This window comes from Sorex araneus, chromosome 4 (genome assembly GCF_027595985.1).
Source record: "Sorex araneus isolate mSorAra2 chromosome 4, mSorAra2.pri, whole genome shotgun sequence".
In the NCBI taxonomy this organism is placed as follows: domain Eukaryota; kingdom Metazoa; phylum Chordata; class Mammalia; order Eulipotyphla; family Soricidae; genus Sorex; species Sorex araneus.
This window is the reverse complement of record NC_073305.1, coordinates 162,927,931-162,941,685: the sequence shown is the minus strand read 5'-3', so window position 1 is coordinate 162,941,685 and position 13,755 is coordinate 162,927,931. Positions and strand designations below refer to the sequence as shown.

At 39.2% G+C, this 13,755-nt stretch overlaps 1 protein-coding gene across 2 annotated transcripts in view; it reads left to right on the top strand.

Moving 5' to 3' along the window:
• MAP3K5 (mitogen-activated protein kinase kinase kinase 5) overlaps positions 1-13,720 on the top strand; it is a 251,880-nt gene extending 238,160 nt beyond the window's left edge. For both annotated transcript variants that reach the window (XM_055136320.1, XM_055136321.1), the window contains exons 27-30: positions 2,655-2,767; positions 5,534-5,646; positions 7,884-7,960; positions 8,726-13,720. In XM_055136320.1, the coding sequence (XP_054992295.1) occupies positions 2,655-2,767; positions 5,534-5,646; positions 7,884-7,960; positions 8,726-8,786 (364 nt within the window). In that variant the 3' untranslated portion in view covers positions 8,787-13,720. The remainder of the gene's footprint in view (positions 1-2,654; positions 2,768-5,533; positions 5,647-7,883; positions 7,961-8,725) is intronic.
• The last annotated feature ends 35 nt before the right edge of the window (positions 13,721-13,755 follow it).

Here is a 13,755-nt window from a genome sequence, read left to right as displayed (position 1 = left end):
TCAAGGTAATCCTTTCAGGAAGTTTTCATTTTCCTTTTTACAAATGAGAAGAAAACTGAAGCCAAGAGGCATTAAGTAATTTGTCAAATAAACACAGGAAGTACAAGACTGAACCAGGACACAAACTGAAGGCTGTCTTTCACTTGTACCAGGCTGACTTCTGAAAAACCCAACCGAGGCAAAAATAAAACTTTGAGTGAATTTTGCTCCTGAGCTAAATGCAGGAATTCCCATAAAATGAAACAAATATAACTCTAGAATAAGCTGTTATTTATCTGTATGATCTTATTAATGATTATATATCTCAATTTATCATTTTGAATCCAAGTAATTCAGAGATAGTTTTTCTTTAAAAAATCATGGTCTCTATTGGCATGTTTTCTCAAAGGAAAAGTGTTGGTAATAGTGACTGGGTTACCCGTTGGCTCTCAGTTGCAAAGTAAAAACTTTTATGGGCAAGAATTATGATGCGGAAAAAGCATCAGATGTCAAGTAGGAACCAAATGTTCCCAGAATAAAGCTTTTCTTTCACCACTTCAGCCCCACTTAGAAGTGAGAGTAATGATAACAATTCATCCTAGCAACAGTCATTAACTTAATGGAGCATGGGTATGTTGCAGGTACTATAAGTTATCAGTTTTTCATAGTTTAAAAAATGTGGGGCCAGAGCGATAGCACAGCGGGTAGGGCATTTGCCTTGCACATGGAAGACCCAGGTTTGATCCCCGGCATCCCATATGGTTCCCCTAGCATTTCCAGGAGTAATTCCTGAGTGTAGAGCCAGGAGTAACCCCTGAGCATCGCTGGGTGTAACTCAAAAAGAAAAAAATAAAATTAAAAATGTGACTTTCTTTTTGTATTTATTAATATATTGCCAAATCTAGTTTTTTCATGAAGATCCACATATGGAACAAATAGCCACCACACACACGTGTGCATGAAACAATAGATCAGTTTTTTTTTTTTTTTTTTTTTTTTTTTTTTATTGAGTCACCATGTGGAAAGTTACAAAGTTTTCAGGTTTAAATCTCAATTATACAATGCTTGAATACCCATCCCTTCACCAGTGCACATATTCCACCACCAAGAATCCCAGTATAGCTCCACCCCGCACCCCCACACCCCTAACCGCCCCACACCCTTAGCCCCCCCCCCGCCTGTGTAACTAATAAATTTCACTTTACTTTCACTTTGATTGCATTCAATATTTCAACAAAACTCACTATTATTGTTTGGAGAGTCTCTCCCCTAAAGTCAGACCTGCTGAAAAGGAAGCATTAGATAATTTGTTTTCCATTGCTGAGGATGAAGAGGTATGAGGTCGAGTGACCACACTTAGCGGCCTCTCGGTTTTGGGTTTCTGTATTTTAGTATTTTAGTAACTAAGTCCAGAGAGATATCTGCCAGAAGTTGCATCATTGCCAACTTGTACTTCTCAGTTACATTATATTTCACATATGAGTGCAATCTTTCTATGTCTCTTTCTTTCTGACTCATTTCACTCAACATGATACTTTCCATGTTGATCCATTTATATGCAAATTTCATGACTTCATGTTTTCTGACGGCTACATAGTATTCCATTGTGTAGATGTACCAGAGTTTCTTTAACCAGTCATCTGTTTTGGGGCACTCTGGTTTTTTTCCAGATTCTGGTTATTGTAAACAGTGCTGCAATGAACATAGAAATACATATGCCATCTCTACTATACCTTTTTGCCTCTCCGGGATATATTCTCAGGAGTGGTATTACTGGGTCAAATGGAAGCTCAATTTCTAATTTTTTGAGAATCGTCTATATTGTTTTCCAAAAGGGCTGAACCAGTCGGCATTCCCACCAGCAGTGAAGAAGAGTCCCTTTCTCCCCACATCCACACCAACACCGGTTGTTTTTGTTTTTTGGGATGTGGGCCAGTCTCTGTGGTGTGAGATAATATCTCATGGTTGTTTTGATCTGTATCTCCTTGATGATTAGTGATGTGAAACATTTTCTCATGTGCCTTTGAGCCATTTGGATTTCTTCTTTAGGAAAGTTTCTGTTCATTTCATCACCCCATTTTTTGATCGGGTTGGCAGTTTTCTTCTTGTGGAGTTCAACCAGTGCATTGTATATCCTTGTTATCAACCCTTTATGGGATGGGTACTATGTAAATATCCTTTCCCATTCTGTAGATTGTCTTTGTACTTTGGTCACTATTTCTTTTGAGGTGCAGAAGCTTCTTAGTTTGAGATAGTCCCATTTATTTATCTCTGTTTTCACTTGCTTGGCCAGTAGCATGTCAGCTTTGAAGATACCTTTGGCTTCAATGTTGTGGAGGGTTTTGCCGACCTTGAACAATAGATCAGTTTTTTTGAAGATTTGGCAAAGTATCGAATGAAGTTTTGAATCTTTTGTGGAATCAGTGCCATCTTACTATTTACATTCAGGCGTGTGGACCAGCAAGATGAGTATCAACTCAGTGCTCATTAGAAGATTATAATCTCAGACTCTCCCCTGCCCCCAGCTACCTTGATCAAAATCTCTATTTCAGTAAAATCCCAAGGGTATCTATGCTTATTATGGCTTGAGAATCCATGCCTGGAAGGTCATTTACTATCATTTCCAGTTTAACTATCCTATCAACTGACATTACTATTTATTTTTTGTTTCGCAGATTACTAGAAGAATTAGTTCTTAAAGAGAAGGAATTACAAGCACTCCTTCACAGAGCAATTGAGGAAAAAGAACAAGAAATTAAGCACCTGAAGCTTAAATCCCAACCAATAGGTAAATAATATACTAAAGCAATTTTTTCAATTAGGCTGCCACAGAAAACTGAGAAAGCCAACAAGCAGTTTTACCCTATGATTTAGTCAGCATCTGTCGCTTGGACCACAACTGCAAGCAGGAAATGCTTTTAAAAGTAGCCGATTCTTAGCTATAGCATACTGCTCTTTCTTATGAATGCAGTAAAAATTAAATGACTCATAGTAAATCATATTTTTAGTGGTTTCTTTCCAAAAATTTCCAGAATATTTTTTCTTTTTATTTCATTTTTTTTAATTTATTTATTTATTTTTGCTTTTTTGGGTCACACCCGGCGATGCACAGGGGTTACTCCTGGTTCTACACTCAGGAATTACTCCTGGCGGTGCTCAGGGGACCATATGGGATGCTGGGATTCGAACCCGGGTCGGCCGCGTGCAAGGCAAATGCCCTACCCGCTGTGCTATCGCTCCAGCCCCTCTTTTTAAAGATCACTGCAAGAAAATAATATTTTTGTAATTTTGCACTTGTGTGGGCTGGAGCGATAGCACAGCGGTAGGGCGTTCGCCTTTCACATGGCAGACCCGTGTTTGATTCCTCTGCCCCTCTCAGAGAGCCCGGCAAGCTACTGAGAGTATCACATCCGCACAGCAGACCCTGGCAAGCTACCCGTGGCGTATTGGATATGCCAAAAACAGTAACAATAAGTCTCACAATGAGAGATGTTATTGGTGCCTGCTCGAACAAATCGATGAGCAACAGGATGACAGTGACAGTGACAGTGCACTTGTGTTCTTTGTATTCTAGTTCTTTTTTTCCTCTTATAATTCGATACAGCTAAAGTAGAATAAAGAAATCGTAACGAAATGTCACAGATTACACTAAAAATACCGAGTTATATCACTTACCTCTCAGCTTTTGAAAAAGTTGTAGATTGGGACTTTGAAGAATTATTTTGTGAGAAATTTGGGGTGTGAAATATAATCTTTAAAAATAGTATGTAGGGGGCTGGAGCAATAGCACAGTGGGTAGGGCATTTGCCTTGCCTGCGGCTGACCCGGGTTCGATTCCCAGCATCCCATATGGTCCCCTGAGCAATGCCAGGGGTAATTCCTGAGAGCAGAGTCAGGAGTGACCCCTGTGTATCGCTGGGTGTGACCCAAAAAACAAAAATAATAATAATAATAATAATAATAATAATAGTATGTTGCTAGTAAGAGATTACTTGCATATTATAGAAAATAGTGGTAAATAGATGATTATTATTATTATCATCATCTATAAATAGATCATTATAATTATATGATTCTATGCTAATAAATCCAGTCTTTCTTACATAAAAAATACAGGCTTTTGTTTGTTTGGTTTTTGTGGTGTTCAGGGATATCTCCTGGCTCTCCACTCAGGAATCACTCCCAGTTGGCTTGGGGACCACATGGGATGCCAAGTAGGGAACCCGGTCCAGTGGAAAGCATCCTACCCACTGTACTATCTCTGGCCCAGCATAGACTATTTTGATATACAAACTTACTTTTAAAAAAACTTATTTTTAATTATTTTTTCTTAATTTATTAATTTTTAATTTAATCACAGAAGCACAGTTACAAAGTTGTTCATGATTGGGTTTCGGTAATACAGTGTTCCAACACTGGTCCCTTCACCAGTGTACGTTTCCCAGCACCAATGTCCCAGTTCCCTCCTGCCTTCCCCCACCTACCTCTATGGCATGCGCTTTAATTCTCTGTCTCTCTCTCTCTCTCTCTCTCTCTCTCTCTCTCTCTCTCATCCTCTCTTTCTCTCTCATTCTCTCTCTCTCTCTCTTCTTCTCCCTCCTGCCCTTTCTCTCTACCTCCCTCCCTTCCCCTACCCCTTTGGATATTATGGATTGCAATACAGATAGTGAAAGGTTATCATGTCTATCCCTTTACCCTCTCAGTTCTTGTTCTTGTCCAGAAAGTTCATTTCCAACTATTATTGTCATACTGGTCCCTTCTCTATCCTAACTGCCCTTTGTCCCACACACACTTGTGGCAAGTTTCCAACCACTGATCAATCCTCCTGGCACCTGTTTTGTATGGCCTTGGATATTAGTTTCATACTACTTTTTTATATCCCACAAATGAATGCAGTAATTCTATATCTGTTCCTCTCCAGATTAATTTCACTCAGCATGATACACTGCATGCCTATCCATTTATAAGCAAATTTAATGACTTCGTTTTTCCTAACAGCTTCATAGTATTCCATTGTGTAAATGTACTGGCAAAATTAAGTCTATAAAATTGGAGCCAGAGAGATAGTACAAATTACAGTCCATGCCTTGCATACTTTTCATGTAGCCAACCCATTTTATTCCAGGCACCACATGGTCCCCTGAAGATTGCCAGGTGCAGCTCAGGAGGCCACTGAATACCACCAGGTCTGGACTTGGAGTCCCCCATGCACTGCTGGGTTGGTCTGGGAAATCCCACCCTTGGGTCCCCACACTGAGTTATTGGCCTGGTTGGCTGAGAATGGCCAAAAGGGACCCTGAGGCCTCCTGAGTACTTAGGAAACCCAAAAAAGAAACTAAGATAAGGTTGGAGTATCATTACATTATTTCTTTATTCTATGTATGAGTAGATTAAGTAATCTTTTGCAATCTAAAAGATACTATAAATAATACTCTAATCTCAATTTTTTCTATTTGTTTTCTGATATAGCAAAATTCCTTAAAAGAATTGATAGTTTTGATTAAAAGAGTTTCTGATAACCTGAGGCATTCCTCACTCTCCAATTTTGTTTCAGATATTTCTGGGTTGCCCATGTGTCACCTAAGTTTCCCTGGCACAGATATCGAAGATTCTGAACTTACTGATTGGCTGAAAGAAAATGGCGCTGATGATTATACTATACGTCAGGTAAAGAAAGGTGTCTGGGGAACAAACATTCTTTTACTTCATTTCATTTGTTGAGTATGACAGGGTGCTAAGAAGTTAACACTGGTGAGCAACTCAGACCCAGCACTGCTCTCAGTCTAGGCAGGCGATAATCAAGTATTCTGCAGATAGAAGTATAACCATACCCTGAAATTTCTATGTAAAAATGGTATTGGATGTTGGAGACACAGAGATCGAGGGAGAGGTTCTTTTTTTTTTTTTTAATTTATTTATTTTTAATTAGAGAATCACCGTGAGGGTACAGTTACAGATTTATACACTTTTGTGCTTATACTTCCCTCATACAAAGTTCGGGAACCCATCCCTTCACCAGTGCCCATTCTCCACCACCCGTAAACCCAGAGTCCCTCCCACCCTCCCCAATCCCATCTCCCCCCCACCCCACCCTGCCACTGTGGCAAGGCATTCCCTTCTGTTCTCTCTCTCTAATTAGCTGTTGTGGTTTGCAATAAAGGTGTTGAGTGGCCGCTGTGCTCAGTCTCTAGCCCTCATTCAGCCCGCAACTCCCTTCCCCCACATGGCCTTCGACTACAATGTAGTTGGTGATCGCTTCTCTGAGTTGACCTTTCCCCGGAACGTGAGGCCAGCCTCGAAGCCATGGAGTCAACCTCCTGGTACTTATTTCTACAGTTCTTGGGTGTTAGTCTCCCACTCTGTTATTCTATATACCATAGATGAGTGCAATCTTTCTATGTCTGTCTCTCTCTTTCTGACGGGAGAGGTTCTTTTGAAGGTGATGAGTGGGCTGAAGTCTGAAGGAATAGTTTGGAGTATTCTGGTCATCTCTGTGTATTTGGGAAGAAGACGAATAAGGGGAGAATTCAGGGATGGAGATGCATACTGTGCAAAGATAATAAGGCAAGCAAAATGGAGTGGTTCAGAATCCCTGTGGATTTTTATGTATTTGAACTCAGAAATGGAAGAGTAGGAAAAAAAAACAAGGCAGAACCAAAAGGACAAAGTTCTTCTGTTCCTGGTTCTTTTGTGTGTTAACTTTTTAATCTTTTGCAACACTATTAGATTCCACTGGGCAGCAGCTGTTTATTGCTACTTACTATAATACATCCCACTCATGACCTTATATCAGAAACAAATCCTTTCTGTATAAACCTGCCTATGGCTACAATAATCTCCACTCCTTACAGACTTTTATTATAATCAGCGTGAATAGCATTACCTATGTTTATATACATGTGCATACATAAGACATTGTATCATATTGTCATCACTATCCTCAACTACAGGAGTTACTTCCAGCAGTTCTGGGGAATAGGTCCTGTGGCTACTCCCAGCAATGCAGAGCTGACTTGTGGTACAAAAGGGCCACCAGTGTTATACCAGTTAGGTGAGGGAAGAGACACGTGGGGACCAGGGACTAAACCCACACATGCTGAGGCATGTTTCTGCTAATTTGGGCTCTCTCCACAAACCTACATTTTTATAACTTTACTGAGTCACGGTACAATATTACATTGATGTGTTGCATAATTCTGGAGTAATAATTGATAATCCTGTAAATCACTTCCCTTTAAAAAATTAGACCATAAATTAAAAGCCACAGTTTAAATCCAGTGTTTTTGGGTCAGAGAGCTAGTAAAATGACTTAAATGAAAATGACCCTGGTTCTGTCTCTGGTACCCAAAATGATCCCTGAACACTGCCACAAGTGACCCCTAAGCACAGAGTCAGGTATAGCCCTGAGCATTGTTGGGTGTGGCCCTAAAACAACAAAATAAATGAATAAACTTAGTACTCTGGTAATAGCAATTATGGAATTGCTATAATTATAGTAATTATGGGAATAGTACCTTTTATTAACAATGAAAAATTAGTTCATTAAACTAAGTGGAAGGAATACCTTTTCAAGACTATGCACTTGAGAAAAATAAAATGGTAGCGCACCATTAGAGACTGATAAGAGTACGTCTACTGTTATCTTGTGAGCAGTTAGTGTAATGGCAGGGGAATCTCCTTAGAAGACCACTGTGAAATTCTGTGTTGCTTATTCTTTATGCATTTGAAAGACATAACATGTAGTTCTTTGTAATTATTTTGTGATAGAGGTGCCTTTCCCTTAAAAATTCCAGGAAATTAATTAGTTTCCTTTCCTTTTAACTATTGCCAATATTTATATTATAGATAGAATTTGTTATTTATTACAAATGTATAAAGCATCATACTCTTGTACCTTTGTGCAGTTTGTGACTGAGCGCTACTCACTGGAAGATATCCTTTTCTGTGTCACACGGGAGGATCTAAAATGTCTGAAACTAAGGTATCACTTTTATTTTGTTGGTTGTCATCAAGGAAAGAGCACTGACTGAGATCAAGGAGTCTACATTTCTGTCATGACTTAGTCCCTAATTTGATCTCATTAGTTCTCTGGTGTTCTAACTTGCTCTGCTATCTTGAGCAGAGCTCTCTAGTTCTCAGTTGCTCTAAGTACGTTACTAGGAACCAGGCTGGTTTTTAGCATATGCTATTGACCAATATTTTCATATTAGCATATGCAAATCAACTAGTACAATTGCCTTGATATCCAGCTCTGATAGTGTAGGTTTAAGTATTCTAAGTTCTATAGGTATTCTATAGTATAGGTATTCTAAGCTTCCTTAATTGCCCTAACTCAAGTCATGACTGTCTTATTTACTTTTGTAATTACTAAATACTTATAGGTATTTAGATATATTAGGATGGGTGCCAATTGGCCATCCAGATATTTGGTAGAGTATGATATATTTTCTTAGTAGTTTTTTCCCATCAGGCCAAGCAAATATGGGAATCACTAATATCCACCTTTAAAAAACATTTCAAAAGTGCTGAATATCTAAAATGGGATTAGTAGTTTTGTGGGAGTGGTAAGGAAAATCATGGAGGGATGGTGAGGAATATCTACAAAAAGGATACAGTGGGTTGATAAGACTTTTGGATCTTCATGTTCTGATCTGAGTAGCTGAAAGCTAAGAACTCACTTTATGTTTCAAGGATAGGGTTGCCAACGAAGAAATGTTCTGCTCACTGTGTCGTTGTGTCTCTCCAGGGGAGGGATTCTCTGCACACTGTGGAAGGCCATCTCTGACTTTCGGGACAAGAATATGTGACTGTCACTCAATTTGTTTCCAACCTTGTGTGAAGACTCTACAAATGAACCCAGAATTGATCTTCTTAGGGGCGAGAATATCAAAGTGAGAGGAGAAAGAAGCTGCACTTTAAATCCAGTATTTGTTTACTCATGTTAAAAAAAATACACTGAAATTTCCTAACTGCTTCTACTTCTGTAATTCATATGGACACTCCATTCGGACATTCCAAATAATCCTACACATTAGAGTGTTGAATGTTGAGGATTATTTTAGTCCAAACATTTTTATGGAATTATTTTAAGAATCAGCAGCCATTTGCACTTCAACCAAATGTTTATTTCACACAAAAGGATGTAATATTTCATGTGATTGTGCATCACTGGAACAAAACCAAAATGTGACCATAATTGTTGTAAGCTTATATGTGCTTATAATATGCTCTGACAATCTGAGTAAAGATGCATAGTTTTGATTATTGTATAGTTGATGTTTTCTGTTAAGTGTGCAGAACCTCAGAACAATGTTTTTACTTATGGATCTGTACTAATTGTTATATTTACTATATTTTGTAACTTAAGTTTCTTGCCTATAGTCTATTGGTTTGAGTCATTTATGTACTACTGAACTGTACCAGTTGCACCTGCGTGAATCATAGTAATGTTAGCTTGTTCTAAAGCTACCTATTGTGTCATATTTACTCTAAAAAGTAAAGAGACTCTCAATACATGGTTTTGATCAAGTCTTATTATTTTGTTTGGATAAGCTAGATACTGTATCAAAATTCTGGTGATTCAGATACACCTTTAAATAGAATATATTCTCTATTTAAAGTAATCAAAGTACAACTGATACCCAATTGGATTCTCAGGGAGTATGGTAAGACATAGATAGGATGCGGGGAAAGTGAATGAAAGTCAGTATAGTTTTCTTGAGACCTAAATTAACTTTCTGTCCATTTGTTTTCAGGCCACACCTGGTAATGCTCAGGGCTTACTCCTGGCTCTAGGCTTAGGGATAACTCTGGTGGGTTTAGGGGTCGGGCAAGGGATTACATATGGTGTCAAGTAATGAACTGGGGTTAGCCTCATGCAGGGCAAAAGCTTTAACCCCTGTATCTCTCCTACCCCAGCCCAAGTTATCTTGAACCTGTTCATCCTGTAGGATAAGGTAATGTGCTGTTCATACAGTAAGACATATATAACAAAACTGTATAAGAGTAGTCATCTTTATTTTTATGTGAAAATCAAGATACAATATTTTTACATTGTGTCAGAGTATACTAAAAACTTATCAGTACTTTCTCATTCAATATAAAAATACAACTCCAGCTCTTTTTTTTATATATATATATATCCTGTTCCTGAGGCCAGGGAGTTACCTGTCGCATCCTATGGGCAAGTTTCTAAGGTTATTAGGTATAAATTAAATGAGATCATTTCACTCATACTGAAACTCAAAGGAAACTTTTTTATTAAGCCACACGTGATCCCTCTAGTTCTACTGGCTGTTTCTTTTGGATCACCTATACAATCAAGTTTCCTCGCTTCACTCAACTCTTTAATTATATGGTCTTTCCTTGGGTTCCTCCTCCTACCATATCTGTATGAGTAAATATTCCTCTATTCTTTTATTATGCATAGTATCTGCCAAACCAACAGCGTTAATCTTTTTTCAGAGTTTTGTGTCTTATCCATAAAATAAGGCATTCCTGTTATGATCCAAGCCTCATGTAAAGTCTGAACTTGAATGGCTTTTGTTAGTCTGAATCTAGCTTCATATTAAAATATCCTGGATGCTTTTCATAAAATATAGATGCCACCACCGCAGAAAAACTTTTTATTAGTTTCTGGGCCACGGAGATCTTTTTTAAAGGTTCTTCAGATGATTTAACAGTCAAGTCCCGTCTCCTTATTTCAGGTGACATCTGGAGGTATGAATGGAGAGCCTTTCCACAGAGGTGGTAGAAAATGATTACTATTCACTGTTCATTTGGTATGGTGTCTAAGTACTTTGACTTAGAGCAAAAGTAACTCTTTTGACCTAGGGCAAATTAACTTCTCCAAGACTTAGGTTTTTTTTTTTTCTGCTATGATAGAAATAATATACCTTCCTCATAGGATTATTTGAAGACTTAAATAAAACAGATGAGACACAGTGCAATGCTTAGCAGAAAGCACTGAGATGTTGCCGACTGCTGTTATTTATTGTAATTCATTTAAAAATATACAAATACTGGGTGCACTGCACATGGTGCATAAACAGGACACAGTGCTTATACCTAAAATTCACTGACTGAGATGGAAGCAAGATGAAGCAGAAATGGCATTTGTGTAGTTTAGTGCTATTGTTAGACCTGACTGCCAACTGGAAGTCAAGAAAAGCTTTCCTGAGGAGTGTTGGTCTATAACTCAAGTCCAGAAGATGGTGTACAGCGAAACAGGAATTTGCCAGGAAAGGTGGATCCATGGTTTTTTTCAAAGCACATTTTGATCTCCAAATTCTGTAGCTGAATATGTGATTTCATTCATTCCTAAGTCATCATGTGAAACTGTGGTAACAAGATGTTTTAAGCCACTGGAGTTCCTACTATGTGCAAAGCACTGTGGCAGCAGGAGTGATCAGCATAGTGCCCACCAAGTTCAGAGTGCAGGCAATGCTCAGAATGTATCAAGGACATCGGCAATCTGTCAAATGAAAGAGATGACTCCTGAATCTAGGGACACCCTGTGAGAAATATTGGATAGGGTCTCTGCCACCAAGTAATAGAATGAAGAGACTAGCAAAACTAAGTCACATTCAGTCTTTGCTAAAGGTTGAATGATTAGCCAACCGAGAACCCCCTGGAGAGACTAGCGAGGACAGACAGTCTTGTAGGAATTGAGAGGTAGAACAGGCTTCATGGCCAAGAGATCGCAACAGAGACCTTGGAGGAAAGGAATTGTTAAATAGCCTAGAAATGGGGGAAAAGAAATTCTGGGGAGAGAGCTACAGAAACAAATGCAGAAACTGACCGGGTTTGATCCCCGGCATCCCATATGGTCCCCCAAGCACCACCAGAAGCAATTCCTGAATGCAGTGCCGGGAGTAACCTCTGAACATCGCCAGGTGTGACCTCACCCCAAAAAAGAAAAGTGGGAAATGGGGCCAGAGCTTGGGGACGAGGGATGAGATTGAAAAGATGGTCAGTGGAGTGAATAATTGCAGAAATTAAGACTATTAAAGAGGAACAAGGGAAGAGTGTATATAAAGTGACTACATATTAACTTAGTGAAATTGAGTTGGGTGAGGTAGAAGGAACAAACTGGACAGAATAATTCCATGATCAGGATCTGGTAGGCATTAGAGCAGGAATTGAGAGGGCAGAATTGAAACAAAGGATGGACAATATTAGGCAAATTTCTCCAAGAACAGGCAAGTGTGAAGAGGGAACTGATAAGAATACACTGACAAAAGTGCACAGAGGATATTAGCGGAACCCTGTGCTTACTCTACGATGTCAAAAAAAAGTGCACAGAGATCATTGAGGATATGGAATTTAGTACTAAGATCAAGGGTATATAGTAGTTTGGAGTTAGGAGTCATCCAAATAAAAATAATAGTAAAATGGAGAAGCTGGGAGTTTCAAGGGCTTTCGGTGGGGAAAAAAATAATTGTACATAATAGGATTAATAATAGTCAATAATAGGATTCTTAAGAGAGGCTGTGGCCTGAAATGGAATAGAAGAAGGTTTCTGAAAGGTTTAGGAAGAAGAAAGAATTTAAGTCAGCAAAGGGGATAAAAGGTCTAATTACAGAGTAATAAGATAGCCTGGTAATAAGAGGAAGACAATCAGAAGGTCCAATATTGCAGAATCTAGCAGATAGTGGATTAAATCTTCTCTCGTAGGTGCTGCAGAGATAGTCCAGCAGGCAGGGCACTTGCTTTGCACACAGCCCACCCAGGTTCAATTTTGGGCAGCACATATGGCCCCTTCCTTGATCCCTGCCAGGAATGATCCCTTAGCGCAAAACCAGGAGTAAAGTAAGCTCTGACCACCACCTGGTTTGGCACAAAAAAATAACAAAGACATTCTCTCTCTCTCTCTCTGTCTCTCTCTGTCTCTCTCTGTCTCTCTCTGTTTCTCTCTGTTTCTCTCTCTCTCTCTCTCTCTCTCTCTCTCTCTCTCTCTCTCTCTCTCTCTCTCTCTCTCTCTCCCCCCTCATATTTTTAGAGATAGTCAAGAAAGATTGGTTAAAAACATACAACAATAGGGATCAAAGACATAGTACAGCAGGTAGGGCTTTTGCCTTGCACACAGCCAACCTGGGTTTGATCCCCAACATTGGTCCCCCGATACTGACAGGAGTAATTCCTGAGCATTGCCAGGTGTGATCTAAAAAGCCAATAAATAAATAACAGCACTGAGATGTCATACCTTTATTACCTTTGGTGAAAGTGTATACAGGTAGGCTTGAGGGTAGAAAGTCAGTTCAGAATCAGAATCCTAAATTTGTTTGGATAGAGCCCTGAGTGAAAAGGACATAGGGTAAAGGACGAGATTTTAGAGGAGGCAGGAGGGAAACAGATGGTATAGGCGGCCCAGCTCTTCCCCCTGGGAAGTCCTTGAGATTTTGAGGAATCAGATTTTGGAATAGATGTGGGAGCTCAAGACAGATGGCTTTCTTGTTCTAAATCAAGTACAACACAAAGTACGGGATGGTGTGTGATATTTAGCAGATGTCCATTCCAGTGTATTCATCAAAACCACTCCATTGCAGATAGGCATTGAGTCTGGAACAGTTTGTACAGGGCCTCAGCGCAGGTTTTTGGTGAGTTTCTTGTTGTAACTTTTGTGTAACTGTGACAGATTCTAACATAAGTTAGCAAAAGAATGTGAGAAGTCATCCTTAAGGAGTGGTAGCAGAAGGGTTAGTCGAACCTTCTGATTAAGTAGACAATCAGAAGGCTTGAAATAAATTATCTTCTTTCCCCGAGGTTTTCCTGAGT